This window comes from Euleptes europaea, chromosome 1 (assembly GCF_029931775.1).
Source record: "Euleptes europaea isolate rEulEur1 chromosome 1, rEulEur1.hap1, whole genome shotgun sequence".
Taxonomy (NCBI): domain Eukaryota; kingdom Metazoa; phylum Chordata; class Lepidosauria; order Squamata; family Sphaerodactylidae; genus Euleptes; species Euleptes europaea.
Window position 1 is genome coordinate 74,825,871 of NC_079312.1, and position 21,585 is coordinate 74,847,455.

The window sequence follows — 21,585 nt, forward strand, 5'->3', positions numbered from 1 at the left end:
CCTTACTACTGAATTTATTACTGAATTGCTATTTGATGGTCGTCCTGTCATTCCACATTTCTATTCCTCAGCTACCATTTATATTTATTTATTTATTTATTGCCATCAAGTTGCAGCCGATTTATGGCGACCCCATAGGCAAGAGGCTTTCAGAAGTGGTTTGCTATTGCCTTCCTCTGCATATTGACCCTGGAATTCCTTGGTGGAATATTGACCAGGGCTGACCCTGCTTAACTTCCGAAATCTGATGAGATTGGGCAAGTCTGGGCTATCCAGGTCAGGGCACCATTTAGATTATTGGTTGGTATATAATTTAGAAAATGACTGGTGCTTAATGTGGAAATGGACAGCACCTAACACAATACACATCTGACCAATATTACATTCTCTGGGTAATACTGTCACCCAGAAAGTGTGATCAAACACACTAATGAACAGGGCTTGTATTTGCACACTGCCTCCCTGCCTTTCACATGCTCAGATTACATGAGTTATTTCATCTTTAGTGCAAACTATTGCTTATTTATTTATTTATTTATAGTCCATCTTTCTCACTTGGACTCAAGGTGGATTACAGAGTAAGTTGATACAATTGGCAAATAGGACATTCAATAAAAAAATGCAATAGTATTAGGGTTGTAGAATCAACCAGAAGTCTAAAAACAGAACTGAAGCAAAGCATAAGTATTAACATGACACTTTAAATTATGCAAAATTACATGTTGTTCTGGTTTGGAGGGCAAACACAATCCATTTGCAGGTTTGGGTGTAGTGGCAAATTATGGTGTATACTAAAGTGGAGGTAACTAACTGAATCTTAGCACACAAGCAAAGGAGTACACAAGCTCATGGCACATTCACATAACACCAAGTCAGGGTCTGGCATAATGTTTGAACTGAACCAGACAAATAAACAAATTGGCTGATGAACAAAACCAGATAAAAAATTCCATGTCTCCTTGGCTGTTTAAAAAAAAAAAAGCAAAGCAACTGTGGAAGGCTGAAATCAAGAGCAGAAAAATGCCGACAGCGAATGATGAAGGGGGAACTTATATGGATGACTTATAGTGGACAAATACCAGGAAGACAAAGCATTAAGCACCCCCAGTGCTCCTGTTTCTAATTACAGCCGTCTGAGGCTGCTTTTCATCTTATTCTCACTTATTAAAATACTTTTATACTGCCTTTATTCATTCATAGTGTGCTTTAAAGAAATTAGGGAAAGAATATACAGAACTCCGTGTCACATCAAGGTTAGCCCTTGTGGCAACTCTACTGGAAGCAAGTTCCAGAGTAATGCCAAGTGGATATTTACTGTTCTGCGTTACAAAGCTGTACCATCTATGGCTGTGAAGGAATGCTGCACAGAAATTACACACCCAGAAAGACTCTAGTTTGGGTGCTAATTGTAATTGGTGCCACGTCATCTTAATTTTATTAATGTATGTATTAAAATTTGCAAGATCTGAGCAAGGCTGTCAAAGATAGGACATTTTGGAGGACACTGATTCATAGGGTCGCCATGAATCGGAAGTGACTTGAGGCACTTAACACACATATATTAAAATACTTTTAGCACATCTTTTTACCACATCAAAGAGAAGATGCCTGGAAAATATTATTTTCAACTTTTTGTGCATTAAATCTAATACTTTTTTGCTTCTATACATAATGGCATGGATAGGCAAATTGCTTAAAACAATTGAATTGCAGATTTTTGGGCCCAAAATTTGGGCATACCTTTGCACAAGAAGTATAATTTCTTTTGAAACAGAACATACCACAACACCAGAAACCATTAAGAATTTTGTTGTGGTATTTTCTGTTTTTGGAAAGGCTATTGTTATATGCACTGTTGTACAATGTTCTTAGTAGGACCATGTGACACCATGTGATTTCTATCTTAAGCCTAATATTTTGTTCTTAGGGAGACTGATCTGAAAAGCTTACATTTGTGGGTGTCCATTTGAATGGAGACTTTGGCTACTATGTCTATGGAGTGATGGGGAAGGGGGCATCATTTCAGTTTTGGCTAGAGTAAAAGCCTCACATGGGAGTTCCACTGGAATCAGTCCTGTGATTTTACTAACTCTCCCACTAGGTCGGCAGCTGTGCATCCTGGTCCTAGAAGGTAACAGAGGCATGGGTGGAAGTTCTGTTTACAGCTGCAAATCATACTAGTATGCCAGAAGAGAAAGCCATGTGTTTTCTTGTTGCACATGAGACACAAAGCTCAGCATCATACCCCAAAGAAAATATAATCACTCCCAATTAGATAACATTAGTAATTGGGCTAGCAATCAAAGGCTGTCCATTTACAAGCAATTCCCAGTAATGCTGAGTAATTGACAGTAATTAAGCACTAATTAATTCATGCTGGGACTGATCCTGTTTGAGCCAGCCAGCGTCATTTAAATCTCCCTCTAGCCTCTTTGAATGAGGGATCAGGCTCTGTGTAGACACAGGAGGAAACATCAGCCAGTGATGTCTGGTGCCTTACTTATAATTTAACATCATAATGAATTTTTAACAGAGCTAAGTGGAGCTTTCCTTGTCTCACTTTGGCATTCGTATTTGATAAGTAGTTGATCAGTGTTCAGATTAAATCTCAGTACTTCCTAGGGAGTAATAACACATGGTTATAGGTAGAACTGCAGAGGGGCGCAAAGGTGGATGACCTTCCCTGAAAAATTACTCCTTTTTCTTTGCACCCAGCCCTGTATGCATGAATGACAGTGTTTGCTCTTCTAACAATCTACTTTGCCCCTCCAAATACTTTCTCTACTGCCACCTATTTGAGAACCATGCTAGGAGGATTTGAATATCATTCTTTAGTTTATTACTGGGTAAATTGTAAGGACCAGGTGAATCTTGGCCTGCTTTTATGACTCCATAGATCTAAATGAAAAATCAGCTGAAAATAGTCCTCCTATCATATATTTGTATGTTGTACCTTATATTCTTGGTTTAGTAAAGTCATAAAATGATGCCTTTATGGTTATTATCAACAACTCCAGTCCAGTGTGTAACAGTTGGAAGGCAGTTAACAGGTTCACGGGAATGTCGGGACTGAAAATTTTGGAACCAGAAAACCCAGATTCTATTATTGAAACAAATTATGCTTAGCAAAACATATTTGCAAATAAGTCCATTGTTTATTGGGAATGTTTGCATCCTGCTTTTCTCACATGCACGAGTCAAAGTAGTTCACAAAATGAAATAAACATTAAAAAAAATTTTTTTTTAAAGTACAGACTTCAAACAGGTCAAGAACCACCAAGGATGTCCCAAGCTGGTGATGATTGTGCAGGCATAAAGTCACAGGCTGCAATAGGGTTGCCAACCTCCAGGTACTGGTAGAGAAACAGTGGACACTGGCAAAGGTCTAAATTTGCTTAAACAGTGAATAGCTGTATATATGAGCACAGAAACATATACATGAACTGGAGCCAATAATACAACAAGGAAATACAAGTGCACACTCCCGTGGTGTAGGGTGAGTGGCAAAATGACTCTGTGGTAGAAAAAGTCCAAGAATGCCAAGGTAAGTAAATAGGTTTCCGGTAAGGGTCCTATTTCGCAAAAGCTTTTTCAATGTTGGCAATCCCGCTACGTGGAGTCATCGTTCTTTGGAACATATGTTCCATTAGTAAGGCTTGTAGTACTGGCCATTCGCTAGTACTGCTCGGCTACAAGCCTTACTAAAGGAACATATGTTCCAAGGAACGACGACTCCACGTCAACTTCTACATGAAGAAATCTCTTTTGCCCTTATTCCACAGTACTTTTGTACCTTATGGACTATAGAAATAGTATTTATGAACAAGTGTACCTTTTGGACTATTGAAATAGTTTTGTATATAGTATTGTTAGTCCTTTTCATTGTTTATGGGTGCACTTAATACACTTTGTCACAGTTCTAGTATTGTCAGTTGTTATTGCCAGATTTTCCTGCACTTCCTTCCTTACCTGTTGGTATTAGTGCAGAGGTGTTTATTTTGATTGCTCAACCTCCAGGTATTAGCTGGAGATCTCCTGCTATTACAACTGATCTCCAGCCGGTGGAAAAAATTGCCACTTTGACCACTGGACTCTGTGGCATTGAAGTCCTTCCCCTCCCCAAACCCCACCCTCCTCAGGCTCTGCCCCAAAAACCTCCCACTGGTGGCGAAGAGGGACCTGGCAACCCTAAGTGTGATATGTGCCTTACTGTGACTAAGAAGATGAGACTGTTTTTTGTTTTTCTAGGTACACATGTTTCTGTGGGGACTGCATCTATGTGTGCTGTGTATGTGCACCTATAACAGAATTTTAAAAATCACTTAAAGCATTTTTGCTCTCTAATGGGGAGTGCTCTAATGGGAGGGGGGGGTAACTTGCCTTGGCAGGCAGGCAGAACCACTGTATGCTTCTCGGTCCATGAGCAACTTTCCAGAGGGTGTCTTCTGTCACATAAAAATGAGGAAGCCGTAAAAAGAGGGATGAGCTGAGTGTAAAAGCAAACCAGAGAGTGTGAAAAAGCTAAAAATCCATTCTTGGGCTGTCACTTATTTGTGAGCGTCAAAAGGAAAAATGTGTCCCCTAGAGCCAGCATTCCTGATTGTCACCCCACTCCACTGAATTTGCACAAATTCTCCCCTTACCCCGGAGGAGGTGGTTAAGCTGTTGCAGGATTCAGCAATAGAAAACATATCAGACAGGCTATAACGTGTGTGGAAATTGGAGCAGCCCTTTAAATGAGGCTCAGCAGAGTGATGGTCCCATCTCTGTCTTCTGCAGAGAAAATCAAGCCACACTGTTAGCAGAGAGCAGGAAAAGCTCCATATCAATGCCCTAGTAAAAGTGATTCTCCTTTTAACTGGTTCCTGGTAATCTTCACAGTCCATTCACTATTATGGAATCCTTAGGCTGGACTGCCAGAAGATTAGGGAACAAAATTCCAGTGGGCCTGGTGAACCATGCGATGTGCCACTTTGGGGCAACAGCATACAAATAAAGAAGAGAAGGAGGGGGTGTGGCTTTGGGCCAGTTACTGTCTCTCAAGCTACCGGCTCTGGGTTGGGAAACATCTGGAGATTTTTGGGTGGAGCCTATGGAGGTTAGGGTTTGGACCTCAGCAGGGTATATGCCATAGAGTCAACCCTCCAAAGCAGCCATTTTCTGCAGGGGAACTGATCTCTGTACTCTGAAGAACAGTTGTAATTCTGGGAGATCTCCAGGTGCCATTTGGAGGTTGGCAACTCTAATCTACCCTACATCAGATAAGTATTTTAAATATAACAGGAGGACCCCATGATCATTTCCCTACGCTCCTTTGATGAAGCCTGGGGTATAAATGAAAGGATGATGCTGATGCAGAAATCATAGAATCATAGAATTGGAAGGGACCACCAGGTTTATCTAGTCCAACCCCCTGCACAATGCTTTTCCCCGGTAGTTGAAAAGCATACCGGGGGGCCAGGCTCACATTCCCTGCCGCCCCCCCTCTCCCGGGCACAGTCAGGCTGCCTTTTTCTTCCCCCCCCCATGCAGGCCGGGTCTACTCATTGGTTTCTATGCGCATAGAAACCAATGGGTAGGCCTGGTCTCCTTGGGGGGGGGGGTCTCAGTCAGGAGGCCAGGTCTACTGCCATGCAAACCAATGGGTAGACCTGGCCTCCGTGGGGGGGGGGAACTCATCTCCATCCGGAGGCCAGTTCTACCCATTGGTTTGCATGACAGTAGACCTGGCCTCCCGACTGAGACCCATGGAGGCCAAGTCTACCCATTGGTTTCTATAGAAACCAATGGGTAGACCTGGCCTCCGTGACGGGGGAAGCTTCCCAATGGGGACTCCCCCCACCCCCACGGAGGCTACCCATCTTCAAAGCCCCCCCCCTTCCCTGGACTGCCCGCCGCCCAGCTGTTGGCACTTTGCGATAAATTAGTGGGTTTTGGGTTGCAGTTTGGGCACTCAGTCTCTAAAAGGTTTGCCATCACTGCCCTATAGGGAGTTAGGGTAGTTTCCAGCCTCAGATTCAATAATTTATTTTCAATCATTTATTTTCTTTCATTTCTTTTCTATCCTGCCTTATCTCCTTGGACTCTAGGTGGCATGACTTGAGCCACAAGGAAAGATGGGATATAAATATTTAAATAAACAGATAAATAAACCCATTTGGTAATAAGCAGTTATCACATATTTTTCCTTGCATTTGTCGTCAAATGTCCACAGTGCATGGATCTCACTCACAAATATACATCCATACTTGTAAGTACTGGAAATGTTTGCACTTGCTTCTGAAGGCGTTGCCCGTATTCCAGAATCCCATGAGTGCTTGGGGCTCCCAGGTCAACTGCAATTCTGAAGTCACCCTCACACAAGAAGGGCATTCACTTTTAATAGCCAACTGTACATAAGCCCTTCTTGGGTGTACAAATCCCCTTCACTATGTTGTAGGTGTGGATTTTAGTCAACAAGTATTACAATCCTCAAATGCAGATTTCTGTAATGTATTCCAAAATAAAACCCACCATCAAACAAGACAGGAGCCTTGAAATACTCAAGGGACTCCCCAGGGTATGTAGGGAAAAGTGATTATATAAATTTAAAAAAAGAGAAAAAATATTAAAAACAAGCTTGTGGAGATCTGAAAATGCTCCAGGACAGACAGGATGTCGAGAGCAGCTAAGGAAAATGGGAGAGGGTCGAATTGCTCAAGATCTTGAGACCACAGGCGACCTTGGAAAGTGAGATTTGGCAGGGGTGGGGTGCTGTTTCCAAATTGTTCCCCCACCAGCAATTCTGCTGTTACTATTTCTCCATTAAATTCAACACACCGAGCTTATAAATCTAAGCCGAATATCTAGCTTCTTAGAGTGTTCGAGAATATCTAGCTTCTTACATTTGTATGTAGGTGGATAGATAGGTAGATAGATTGATAACCAGCATGGCATGATAAGAACAGTGTATCCTGTTCCTTCTGCTTTTCTCCGTAATATATGTTCCAGGAGGGACCTTATATGCTCACCTTCATTCTTTCATGTGACATAACTCAAATGAGAAAGACCTAGTTGTTATGCTTGCTGTTTGAAAAATAAGAGAGGTGATTTTTTTAAAAAAGCTCTTGTCATTGTTTACAGAGGGAGATGTGCCCCCCCCCGCCAAATAGCTAAAAATAACCTAATCAGGTTTGGCCTTTGAAACCATCAGGGGGGGTTAATAGAATCTTAATATATACGACTGTGTCAGCATAATCATCGCTCCTTTTTGTAAAAAAAAAAAAAAGCATTGTGATGATGGAAGAGTTTAGCATTTAGAACTCATTAAGCTGACACGATGTTGAGCGGCAGGTCACTATCAGTTCGCAGAGTCTTTCTGCATCCCATGGTTGTCTTTCGAAGCAATCTGGCAGTGCCCTCTGGCTTTTTCTCCCATGCTTGCTTTATTTGAGCAATGGGCCACTATGGATTATTTGAGATACGTTCTATATCTGTGTACATAACTATTAAAAAAAAAACCAATATCCACTTCTATCAGTATTGCAGGACGCTAGGCTCTAATAGACCACATATTGATTCTATTCTGAAAATATGTTTAGTACTAGTCCAAATTTTCAAATTACAGTGATAAAGCTATGGCCCTTCAAGGTGTCAATTGAAAGTATTAACATAAGAATGCTTCGGATCCCTCGTTCTCCACATATTTTACCCCTGTGCTTTATGCTCAGTATATGGAGGCACTTGATCACACACTAGCGTACTTTAAGTAAAATTTATTTTCCTTCGCCCAGAGGGATGGTATTAGGGATTCTGGGCCCTGGGCAAAAATCCATGATGGGGCGGGCAGCCTGGTGGATCGGCGGGATTTTACCCGCCATCACCGGGCACTTGGCAATCCTAGTTGGGGGGTAGGGTCATGGGATATTGGGCACCCCCCAGCATTGGGGTCTGGGACAGCTACCCCTGTTTCCCATTGGTTAAGACCACCCGTATCCACACACACTTCCAACATTTCTGTGACTCCTCTGGGCACTATCTGCAGAGGCTGAGAAAACACAGAAAATTAGTATGCCAACAGGAATGGTTCAAGTCTAGCTTTTACACTGACATGCTAGCTTTCTAAGTGCAGGGAATTTTATATGCAGGAACATCCATATGATTCCTCTGTCTGCAGCCTAAAATGATGAGCTGCAACATGTGATATATACCAAGGCTGAGTACTAACACAACCTCCAAACACTAGGAGTTCATGATCAATTCCCCTGCATTCAATACATTATAAACATCATCACATATTTGGGTCCAACCTATTGCTATTTACTAATTACAATAAAGAATTAAATAAAGCTATACTGAAATTTAGGCAGAAAATCTTGTATTTCCTTTCTCTGTATTTCCTTTCTCTGTATTTCCTTTCTTTGTACAGAGTAATTAAAACAGTAATTTTGCCATATCTACAGTCTGGATATTTTGTTATGGTGTTATAAGACCTATAATTTCATAGATTTATGGATGCTTTTTTAATATACAAGTTTGATTTCACAATAACATTTTATAGGTAAAGTTTTTATCCTGTAATTTGACAGTCAAAAGGTAGCAAATACATGCAATGATTTTACTTGGGATTGATATAGATATTACTGAAATGTGCATTTCAGAGCAATATTTGTTATCTGTCTTATTACAGTTATCAAAGAAAGTGAAATACATAATTCTTGTCAAAAGTTATTAATTAATTGATAATGAAAAATACTTTTTCAAAAACGGGACAAAAATGCCAAATAAGTTTTGCCTAGGACTAAATTGTATTTTATCTCTATGAATCATGTTTATTTAAAATAGGCTCTGTAATAACAAAAGGGTTTTTAAAAAAATACTTAATAGATAATAAAACAATAAAATTTGATGGCTTTAACATGTTATAAAGATGTGTTCTGGAGTTCTGCGCCTCCCAGGCATGTGTAGGCCTAATTCGAATCAGGAGCATGGTGCACTGGGAAAGGAGAAAATGAAAGTCATTATGAGATTAAAAAAATAAGGCCAAAGCCAGTGGTGCAAGTAAAGTACAAATAAGAACATAAGAAAGGCCATTATGGATCAGACCAAGGTCCATCAAGTCCAGCAGTCAGTTTGCATAATGGCCAACCAGGTGCCTCTAGGAAGCCCACCAACAAGACAACTACAGCAGCATTATCCTGCCTGGGTTGCAAAGCACCAAATATAATAGGCATGCATCTTGACTAGTATCCATTTTTACTAGTAGCCATGAATAGCCCTCTCCTCCATGAACATGTCCACTCCCCTCTTAATGCCTTCCAAGTTGGCATTTTACGACTCAGTTAAAATTCTCTATGCATTTCACCAACAGGCCCCTCCAGGAGAATCTGTTAGTCTTGCAGCATTCCTTCAACAAGAGAACTGATTTTGTACCCTTGTAGAAGGACCCTGAAAGACTAACAGATTCAAAGTCAACATGATAAAATGGATGCAGAATTTTGGTGAAATGATAACTATGGAAACATGGGAAAAACAATGTACCCAAGAACTAAAATATACAGCAAGTCAAGAAGTAAAAGAAAACTGGTACAAGATGTATTATAGATGGTACATCACCCCCAACATTATTTCCCATATACAACAAACGAAAGAAGGGGCATGTTGGAAATGTCAAGAAACCGATGGCTCTTTTTTTCATGTTTGGTGGACATGCCCGAAACTACAAATATATTGGGAAAAGATTCAAGGTGAGATACAGGCAATGCTCAACATAAAACTTAGCTTGGATCCAAAACTTTTCTTATTGAGCATAGTACATCAGACCTATCAGCAAAGTACAAAGACCTGCTCAAATATGCCACAACTGCAGCGAGAGTTGTTCTTGCAAGGAGATGGAAACAAACGACTTTACCAGAAGTAGACGAATGGAAAGAAAAGATGTTGGAATATGCAAACGTGGCTAAAATGACTTATCTGATGAATTTAGATGACATGCAAAGTGTTGAACAATTTAATGAAAAATGGTTACCATGGTATATGTATATGCCTCAAATGCTTGATTCCAGTTAATCTCTCTTCTCTTCTATATGAGTAGATGTTTCCTATATCTATAAACATATTTGGTTTACCTTAATAATGATAACATTTAGAGAAATATATCATAGTTTATTTTCAATTACATCATCTTTTTAAATATATATTTGATTATCTTTTCATCAAACAAAAATAGATTAGAAACCAATATATTGAATTAGCAGCAGCAAACCTCTGTATTTAGTATGTTTATTATTGATTGAAATAACATTGGTTCTTGTAGGCTATCCGGGCTGTGTGACCGTGGTCTTGGTATTTTCTTTCCTGACGTTTCGCCAGCAGCTGTGACGGGCATCTTCAGAGGAGTAACACTGAAGGACAGTGCCTCTCAGTGTCAAGTGTGTAGGAAGAGTAATATATAGTCAGAAGGGGGTTGGGTTTGAGCTCAGTCATTGTCCTGCAAAGTATTAAAGGTAATGTGCTAATCATTGTCCTGTAAGTAAGCTAATCCGCATGAAATTCAGAAGCCATTGAAATTCATAAACATCAGCAACTTTAACAGAAAAGAAGAGAGTTTAAGAATGAATAAGGCTTGGCTTCCTGTCCTGAAAACCTCCAGACTAACAAAGACTACAGTCCACAATAGCCATGTGGATTAGCTTTGGATTCCACATGTTAACAGATCACTTCAGGATACAATGGTTCCGCATTAACATACCACACCCTCATTAGCACATTATCTTGATACTTACAGGACAATGATTAGCACATTACCTTTAATACTTTGCAGGACAATGACTCAGCTCAAACCCAACCTCCTTCTGACTATATATTACTCTTCCTACACACTTGACACTGAGAGACACTGTCCTTCAGTGTTACTCCTCTGAAGATGCCTGCCACAGCTGCTGGCGAAACGTCAGGAAAGAAACTACCAAGACCACGGTCACACAGCCCGGATAGCCTACAAGAACCGATGAACTCTGACCGTGAAAGCCTTCGACAATATTTTGAAATAACATTGTTTATTGTAAACGGACGCTAAACTTCCCCCTTTCCCTCTTTTCCCTTCTGTATTCCCTAAAAAATAATTTAAAAACTATTTAAAAAAAAAGACTAACAGATTCTACTGAAGAAGCCTGTTGTTGAATTGTACTGAGAAAGGGCACTTAAGCCTTTCCTTTTCTGGAATGTTCTAGAACGACTTCTTCTTTCAGTCGAGCATCCCAAGGCATTTTGATGACTGAGGAAGAAAATCATGGCATGCGCCATTTACGAATGTATAATAAACTAAATTATTTTTTACTTCCCTGAGATGTAGCAATGCCTTTATGCCCTGTGGAATCAGTAAGGCTGTTAGGTACCTGCTGCTCACTTTATCCATTTCTTTGCTTCATGCAGGTACATTCAAGGGGCTTCATCTCCGAAGGACATGGTGATCATTGTGGATGTGTAAGTGCCCCTGGCAAGAAGCATGTGGCATACCTTATTCCCCTCTGTTCTTACTGTTTTTCTGTAGCCAGCTACTCTTAGTGACATATTTGCCTGTTCAGTCCAAAGGCCAATATTTATCATGTAGTTTTGTCTCCCAGTAGAAAAGTTACAACATTTCAAAGGCATGAGGGGAACTGATTTGTACGTATGTCACTGAATATGGTACTCACCACCACAACAAAGGAAAGTTCCCCCAAAAGGAAAGAGATATAATGGACTTGATGTCTCCCTCAGAACTTGTAGTTAAGTGGCCTGGCAACATCAGCTGTATCTTTTCTTCCTCGGCAGGAGTGGCAGTGTTAGTGGCCTGACGCTGAAACTGATGAAGACATCCGTGTACGACATGCTGGACACGCTCTCTGATGATGACTACGTTAATGTGGCCTCAGTAAGTGCCCAGTCTGTGGACAGAGGGAGCGCAAGAGATAGACTGCAGAGGTGGAAGGAGAGGAGGTGCTCTGTGGCATAAACATCCCTCTTCTCCTACATACCTCTTCCTTCTGTTGTTACTCTTGTCTTAGTCTTCCTTACTTATCCCAATCCCTGAAAACAAAATGGGAACACAAAATTCATTGTGCGGGGGGGGGGGGTTAAAATAAGAACATATGTAGATTTCTGCAATGTATTCCAAACCTGGTTCTGTTTTTCCAGGTACAGACTTTGGAATTAAAGCGGGGGGAACAGAATTCTAGGCATCTTCTCTTGATTATAGTTTTAGTTGTAAGAGTAGGCTTTGGCCCCGATTGCATTACTATATTCATTCTGTCTTAGTTATATATTGCATTGAACAATGTATATTGTTATTTAGGAAAGAGGTGAATTGAGTGACACTAATTATGCTGTAACCTTTCTTCATTGCCAACCGTCACACTATGATGTTATGCAGATAGTCCATATAGGCAGCTAACCTCAATGCTCCTCAGTGCTAAGTGACTGCGGATCACTTAGATACTAAATAACTGTGTAACTGAGCTGAGAACTGTGTGTACAAGTCTATAAGGCATTGTTACACGGTAATTTCTGTGTCCCATAGTTTTAAGTGCCTCTAATTGCAGACTGTGTCTTCACTGCAAAAGAGCCAAGTGTGGCAGTAGAGACGCATGTGTCCGGTGTCATTGTGGGGTGCTGCAGGATAATCAAAAGGTGATGTGCTTTGACATTGGTGCAGTACACCATTGTTCCAAATATGGTTTTCAACTGTCAGGACATTTGTTACGGAGTAAGAGGAGGGCAAAGATGATATCTCAGCGTGTCCCTTCTCCTCTTCTCATTTGGAGGGATCTTCTGGTGTTCACATGCTTGGCATTTTCTAGGGAAGAGCAGATTTCCTCAGTTGCATACCGTTATTACTCCGTGGTTCCAAAAGAAAGGGGAATTTTGGGACATCGATAATGATTCCCTGCTAGAGAAAGTTTGGGTTTTTTTAGCTTAGATTTTTTAAATTAAAGAAGCAACGTCTCCTTGCCTTTTCAGAGAAATTCAGCAGCTAACAGTGCTCTTGTACAACAGAAAAACAACAACCTTTTAAAACAAACTCCCTGTGGGGTAAACACGTACAAAAACTTTCCAGTACCCAGTAGATTGAGGGGTGTGTGTTGTTGTTGTGTTTTTATGCTGCAGAGAAACTCTTTTGCAATATAAAACAAAAGACTCACCCAAAATTAACCCTTCGTCTGCTGAAAGTATTATCATTTCAGAGCACTTTGAGCATGTTTCCACTGTTTTTGTATGTGTATTCCATTTTTGCCCTGACTTGGATGGCCCAGGCTAGCCTGATCTCGTCAGTCCTGGTTAGTATTTGGATGGGAGACCACCAAGGAATACCAGAGTTGCTGTGCAGAGGAAGGCACTGGCAAACCACCTCTGTTAGTCTCGTGCCATGAAAACCCCAAAAAGGGTCGCCATAAGTTGGCTGCGACTTGATGGCACTTTACACACACACATTCCATTTTAAAAAAGCAACTAAAATGTTTTTCAGCACACAGGTTTATTTTTTGAACAGTTTTTTTTTTCATTTTCATTTCTTTATTTCTATTTATTTACTTCTCTTTGTAAACCTCTTTTTGCTCATCCAGAAATGGAGGAAACCCTGATCTCAACATTAACAATTTCTGCTGCATAAGTATTTGTAATAATATGGAGCCCCAAAATCTTGGCAAAGAGGAGTTTTCCTAATATTTTATCCATACCTCATGTTCGAGAAAAATGTATTAGTGATGGATGCTAGGCAGACTGGTTAACTTTCAGGATCCAGATGACCACAAGGTCATAGCTAGTTTTTTCCTTGATGGCTCAGTGACATCTTCCAGTGATGTCTTGATTTGATTATCAAACCTATTTTGACCGTTGGTCATTGCTTTTCACTTTTAACATAGACTTAGGGAACTGTTAAGGTGTACATTCTATTCCAGATCTCATTCTGGTTGTTCACAGAGAACCTAGCTTCATTTACACAGTAATTTAGCAAGCTTTTAAGTTCCTTTAGCCTAAGGAATACTTGCCACCCTATTCTACTAAGACAGTCAATTCAATTAAATGTATCAAATGAACCATATTTGACTGTATTTGTCTTTTCTGCAATAACACATACCACAAACCCCTCTGATCCTGTAATTCCTGCATCACTTGCAAACATTTCGTTGAAGCGACTTGCCCACACAGAAAGACATCGAGGACTGATGTATAGTGTACAGCCTGATAATAATCATGTACTTTGGCATAATATAACAAACAGACAAAGATCCCAAATTGTTGAGAGCCTGTTGTCTCCCTAAACAGGTTGCTCTTTTAGTTCTATCTCCCTCATGGTGGATAGCAAGTACCATTTTGGAAATGCATTCAGTGCATGTGACATTTGCTGAGGTTCTCTTCCATACAGTCTGTGTGGTTCATCAAATGGTGTAATGGTGCTGGGGAGGGGGGGGGAGGACAGAATGACAACTCAGGAGCGAGGGACATGTTTCACTGAGAGGTGAACTGCGTAATCAACAACGCTGATCTCTGGATTTTATGTGGAGCTCCAGTGCCTGCTCTTAACACTTAACAGCCTCCAGGAGTTAAATAACCGCTTCTCTAGAAAATGAGTTCTGAAAGCATCTCAAACCAAAATGCCACATCAGCCCTGTGAAAATAAGTGTGATCTTTATTTTGCCTTATTTATTTCTTTGTATAATGGGGAAAAAGAGGGAGATGCCTGGCAGAGGTAGTGGCCTCTGCCTCGTGCAATTCCTGCAGCCCAATTTACCATTTCTGTCACCTTTCCTTTTCCTGCACTCCAGACTGTTCTCTGCCTTTGATCGATTGCAAATGACAAAACACACCTGCAAGAAATAAATTACATCCTTTCACTGCCATTTCCCCCATGCCAGCTTTGACGGACTATTCTGTTTGTGAGGGATGTTCATTGTAGTGAGAGCTGAGGAGATGATGGTGAGGAAAGAGAAAGGAAGGCTTTGGCAGTAAGGCAGACAGTCACATCAGGTTAGCTAGTAACGGAGGCCACGCTTCTTGATGGATCTGCAGTAATGTTCACTGATAGGCCTACAATAATTTTGGTTGTTTTGGGAGACTTTAGTATCCATGCTGAGGCTACCTTGTTGGGAATAGCCCAGGATTTCATAGTCTCCATGACAACCATGGGCCAGTCTCAGGAAATAACAGGCCCTATACATTGTGCAGGACACACTCATGGTCTGGTGTTCCCCTGTGGGCAGAAAGAAGGTGATCTGGACCTGGGGGATTGAAGATGCCCCCCTTTGTCATGGTCAGATCACTACCTGCAGATGTTTAGACTTGCCAAGACCCCACAGGGATGGGAGTGATTAAAATTATATACCCCTGCAGCCTGATGGATCTGACTGGTTTTCAGAAGTCATTAGGGGATTTTTCTGTCGGCATGGTTGGCACTCTTGTCAATGCCCTGGTCAACCTCTGGAATGAGGAAATGACCTGGGCCACTGACAGAATTACTCCTATGCACCCTTTCTTGGGGCTAAGAGCCCAGCAACCCCTTGGTTCACTGATGGGCTGCAAATGAGGAAAAGACAAAGGAGATGGGCTAGAGCAACAATGGAGGGAGGCTTGTGATGAATCTGACAAGGCATTGGGCTAGAGCTCATTTTAAAGCCTACTCCATGGTGGTGATGGCAGCAAAGAAACAATATTTCTCCACCACCATTGTAGTTGCACGGTGTAGACCAGTGTACCTCTTCCAGGGGGCAATTGGGCTAGGGCCTACAAGAGGAGGTAGACTGCTCTGCAGCCTGCTGCAACCATTTTGCTCAACACTTTGCAGATAAATTATCTTGCATGTGTTCCAACTTGGACTCCTCATTAGCAGTGACAGGATCAGATTGTCCCAGGGTACCCAATTGTCCAGTTATATTGGATACCTTTTCAGCTTGTATGGTCTGAGAATGTGGACAGGATCCTTGGAGGTGTGAGCCTTCCTTGCCCTTCCTGGCTGCTTAAATCCATTGGCAGGGGCCGGTGGATAGGATCTGGGAAACCGTTAATGTCTCCTTGAGAGAGGAGTAATCACCCCTGCCTTGAAGAGGGCAGTGGTGCATCCACTCCTAAAGAAATCTAGTCTGGGCCCAAGAGAGTTTAATAAGAACTGTCTCGTCTCAAATGTACCAATCTTGAGCAAGGTAAAATTCTTGAATGACCGGCTGCTGGGCAACCTCAGGGATTCCTGAGTGTAGCGGATTGTTTATGTCCATCCCAATCTGGTTTCCAGCCTAGTTACAGGACTGAAATGGCTTTGGTCACCCTGGTGGATGACCTATGCTGGGAGATGGGCAGGAGCAGTGTGACCCTGTTAATTCTTTTGTACCTCTCAGCAGCTTTTAATACCATCAATCATGGTATACTTCTAGTGTGCCTCTGTGGAGTTGGAACTGGGAGGCACCATTTTGTGATGCTTTCAGTCTTACCTTGAGGGTAGGTTTCAGAGTGTGGTGCTGGTCAGCCCCTTGGACTCTGGCCTATGGGGTCCTGCAAAGTTCCATCTTGTCCCCCATGCTTTTTAACATCTACATGAAGCCACTGGGAGAGGTCATCCAGAGATTTGGACTGAGTTGCCACCAAAATTCAGATGACATTCAGCTCTATCTCATGCTTCCAGCAGATCCCAGAGTTACTGTGAAAACTGTGATCAAGTGCCTGGAGGCGGTTTTGGAATGGAAAGGGTTGCACTCCCCATAAAGCAGCAGATTCATAGTTTGGGGGTGCAGCTGGACCTGGGCCTACTGCTGGATGAGGAGTGGCCAGGAGTGCCTTTTACTGGTTTTGGCTGGTGAGCCAGCTGTGGCCCTTCCTGGGCAGAAAAAATCTTGCCACTGTGGTGCATGCCCTGGTAACATCTAGATTAGATTGCTGCAGTGAGGTCTACCTGGTAATGCCCTTGAAGACAGCCCAGAAGCTTCAGTTGGTACTGAATGCTCTGACCAGAATGTTGACTGGTGTGGGTTGTAGGGACCGCATCACTCCAATCTTGTTCCCTCTACTCTGAAGAGTCCAGTAGCACCTTAGAGACTAACAAGATTTTGGGGGGTATGAGCTTTCAAGTGTCAAAGCTCCATTTGTCAGGTACAAGTAGGAATAGAGATCCATGAGTTCTTATATCCCAGTATGAAGCGGGGTGAAGTGTTGCAAAGAAAGCTTGATTAAAGCAGGGGAGGCATACTTAGGGGCAGAAAATTAGCATCTGTAGTGAGATAAGAATCCAGTGTCCCTATTCAGTCCTGGAGGGTCCATTGTTTTGAATTTCTGAATGAACTCAAGTTCAGCAATCTCACGTTGTCATCTTCTCTTGAAGCTTCTCTGAGGACTGCCACTAGGTCAGCAATGGAATGTCCTGGAAGATTAAAATGTTCTCCCGCTGTTTTTTTGAATGTTGTCATTTTTGATGTCAGATTTATGCCCAGAATTATGCAAAAGAATAATGAATTGTATCAGGGCAGAGGAATAGTGTGGAAGGGTCACAAAGTAGAAAGGAAAGAGAAAAGTGATGAAGCAGGGCAAATTGGAAGAGAATGGTGAAAATGAGGAGGGAGAGAGGCTAAGAGAGGGATGTGTATTGTTGATGATGAGGAAGAGAATGGAAATGGTGTGTAGAGAAGAAAGGAGAGGAGAATAAGTACAAATATAAAGTAAAAGCTGTCTTAATTGGCATAATTGTGGAACTGAGATCTTCTAGTTAACCAAACATTCCAGTTAAGTGAGTGGGGATTGACTGCCCCCTCTTCCCCATTCTGAGAGCAAGTGGAAAAGGAGCAGGCAGCTGGTCCTGGTGAGTTCCTGTCCATGGGTACCACCTACTGAGCAGCAGTGCTAGTGGTGTCCATGGCTGAAACACACTGTAGACAAGTTCTGGCCCTTTAAATCCTTGTCCACAATATACCTGGCTGGTGCCTGGGGGCAAGGAGCAAGGCATTCTGTCATGGGGGTTGCCCACAAGCTGGCAGCATCTATAACTGGCACTTGGAGCCCATCCCGCCACTGCCTGCTCTCCCTTGAGAACAGACATCGGTGGCTGGCTGGCCAGTTAACTGAGTGCTGGGTAACACCATTTCTACTGTACCTAAAAAAGCAGCATGACTTTTCTCCAGCAAGGTGATACCAGCTTTCCCCCACTGTTGTACTGGTGGTAATCTTTGTATTACCAACAATTTAAACTATGAATTAGTATTCAGTTTTGCTCCTCCCCCATGTCCGTGGGCTGTCTGCCTTATTTTAAACAATAAAGCACTCCTTTACGTTTATCCAATTAAATGTTCATTTGTTGCATGACTTTAAAAAAATCATATTTTTTAAAAGTTAAAAACTTGTTCCAGGGAGATTGGGTTTGTGATATCACAGATGCCATCCAATCAGCCTTGTGCACCGCTGGCTTCTACAAACTGGCTTCTCCTGGAGAGAAGATTGATCATCTGAAAAAATGGGCTCAAATTACATATGTCTCGCTGCAGCCTACATTTGCAGAACCTTGGAGAAGGGGAACACTGGTAATGGCATCTATTCTACACAAAACATCCAAACAGCTAGGGCCATCCCTAGCATAAATGCTTATTTTTTTGTGGGTTGCTTCATTTGATAGGCAACATGCCTTCTGAAGCCAGAATGTTTTTATGGCCTGTTTTTCAGAAGAGAATTGGGTAGGCCAGGTGAAAGTCTGACTGGATGGATCAGCAGAAAGCAACGTCTGTTGATACGGCTCCTTATTTGGTTCCTTATTTGCCTATTCACATTCCCATTTTTTTCCACCCGTGATGAGCTACCGTACTTCTGCTCTCTTTCCCACGGATCGTTTCCATCTCCAGCTAATATTGCAAAAGAATGCCAATTCAAAGTTCAGGCTTCCCTACGCTTCTCCTTCACGGAAGTGGCACATCAGCTGTCAAACAGTATCACATCAGCTACTCAAATGATTCCAAAATAAAATCCTGATTCTCTGGGGGACAGATCAAAGGAACACAAGGCCTACATGCATGAGTGAAGAGGCTGGCTGGACTAAAGGGCCAGGAACTTCAACTAAAGAGAAGCAGGCATATCTACTTCTGGAGCTTTTATGATTTATTTAATTAATGTATTTATTACAATATTTATAGCCTGCCTTTCCCTATGGCTCAAGGGGCAACAACTATTTTTAGGGGCAGGAATAAATTATTCTGCACTATCCAGATCTCTCAGCTGTGTCACTTGGAGAGCAAGAGAACTTATGGCACCTGAGGATGGTGGGGATGGAGATTCACAAATAGCAATTGGGCTGTGGCTCAGTGGTAGAGCCTCTGCTTGGCATGTAGAAGGTCCCGGGTTCAGTCCTCGGCATCTCCAGTTAAAGGGACTAGGCAAGTAGGTGATGTGAAGGACCTCTGCCTGAGACCCTGGAGAGCTGCTGCCGGTCTGAGTAGACAATACTGACTTTGATGGACCAAGGGTCTGATTCAGTATAAGGCAGCTTCATGTGTTCTATTCATCAGTGGCCTCAATTGTGTCTGCTGTTTCGGGGCCATTAGCCCTTCTCTCATAACACCATTTGGGGAAGAGTGAAGGAGCCGACTGCATGGAGATGTTCAATCACGTATCACGTATATCAGGATGGCACAAGACAGTCTGTTTCAGAGTTGTGGGGCAGCCTTTATCTTCAGCCTAGACTTCTGCTGTTCACAAACACACTTTCAGTGTACACTTACAAGCATTCTCTGTCTCTGAACAGAGCTTAGGAACTTTGAAGTGAAAGTTTCTCAATACACAGAAAGTAGCAGGAGAGTAGCAATTGCAAAATAACTGTTTCTTGGTCCTGCAGACTTAGATGCAGAAATATAAGCATTTAATGAAGTATTTCGCTGAGCACAATCTATTAGTAACCAGTATTACATGTGGAATCTATATTCCATATCTGACAAATTATAAGAAGTAATGAATAATTTTGACAGAATGCACTAAAGCTCCCATCAGTGGGACAGAAAGGAAAGATATGATGTAGTACAAGGTAGAGCTACATGTGTGAATGACAGATTGATCTAATAGGTGCTATGATCTGGGGCTCCTTTTGGCCATCTTTACCAACTAGTACCATCACCAACTGAATGCATGTTTGGCTTGATCTTGCACAGGTATTGGCAGGCACATCCAAGAAGCTGTTTCCAAGGGTTAAAACATCTCTGTCTTTGCCAGGCATTAGCAGTCTTACCCACACAGAGAGTGACCCCAGAAGCAATAGACTGGGAGCTAGCCTATAGAGTTGCCTTAATTTTTTCAGTGCAGACTACCAAGGTAGAGTTCAATGTGGTCTTATCCATGACGCTGGCTCTTGTGGCAACTTGTTCAGTGTTATCTTCCACAGTACAGAATGCCAAGGCTCAAGGTTACTTAGCCTTTGCCTTGGAAATTCTCAGGCCTAATCCCAAATTAATAGGGTTGGCTGTGGTTGTCAGCAGTTAGAGTCTGGGAAGGCAGTTCTTGTAAACATAAAGGTATAGTCTTCATTATTATTTACTGTTTGGGAACCGATCTCTAGCACTGACAATCTGTTTGAGGGCTATGCCCTATATAATTTAAGCCCTTACTCAAATGGCTTCATTCCTTTTTCTCAGTGATAAAAGTTTTGCAACCCTCTGAGCCTCAAGAAAGGCATAGTGGGAAGAAAATGTAGAGTTCCATCATTCTCTGTATGATGTGCCTGCTGTCTGGCAAGGAACATGCCTGTGCTAATTAACGAGTCTAGCCTCGTTACTTTTGCTGGATCACTGCCTCCTAAATGAATGTTCCATATTTCCAGCAAACTAAGCCATAAGCAAAAATGAGTGATTTCTCGCTTCACCCGCCTGACCAGACTCTCAGAATAAAAAGTCAGCCTTCTCCTTACAGGAGCTCAGCACAGGGCATTCACTTAACTGGGCCTGTGACCTTGTGATAAGGCACTGGAATGTCCTGCAGAAAACGTGCCTGGAGGTGTTCAGGTAATCACAGCTTTCTCTCTCAACAAATTCATTCCATTCTTAGTCGCACACTGAGGAAAAGATCACATCGTTCCATTAAAGTCAATGAACTCCTCTGCAGTCTATACCCCTGCAAACCTGGGAGCAGAATTCGGCCTTGTCAATAAGAAGGCCCTGACCTTCAGTGAAGGGATATAAAGAACTTATTTACTTTGGCCATCAATTCCCCTCAATCTTCCTCACAGTTTTTATCCATGTGGTTTTGTTTCCCCTTCTTTCCTTGTACATTTGGGACAATGAACTATGAAAGTGGAATTTGTGGTGAGTGGGAGTAGGAGGGCCATGAACACCTTCTCCAGGCCTTGAGTTTGTTCTTTTACACCAACTCATGTCCATGTCAGTTTGGAAGCTACTACAAGCCTTTATCATGCTCCTCTTGGATAGCTCATAGTGGGCATAACTAAGCTACAAATTTTATTTTACCACTATAACTGTCATGGCTTGGGACAAGACCTGTAAGAGATCCTAAGCTCTCCATCCCCCCCACCTCCAATAAGAACTACAGTTTCCAGGGTCCCTTGGTAAGAGAATAACTTTAGATCCATAGTGTGAATATGGTTGGCAAAACAAAAAAAGA

General features: G+C 42.0%; 1 protein-coding gene across 1 annotated transcript in view; it reads left to right on the forward strand.

The window, feature by feature from the left end:
• Positions 1-21,585, forward strand: part of CACNA2D2 (calcium voltage-gated channel auxiliary subunit alpha2delta 2) — a 720,324-nt gene that overhangs the window by 594,471 nt on the left and 104,268 nt on the right. The window contains exons 9-10 of the mRNA XM_056867097.1: positions 11,413-11,463; positions 11,794-11,893. Of these exons, the coding sequence (XP_056723075.1) occupies positions 11,413-11,463; positions 11,794-11,893 (151 nt within the window). The remainder of the gene's footprint in view (positions 1-11,412; positions 11,464-11,793; positions 11,894-21,585) is intronic.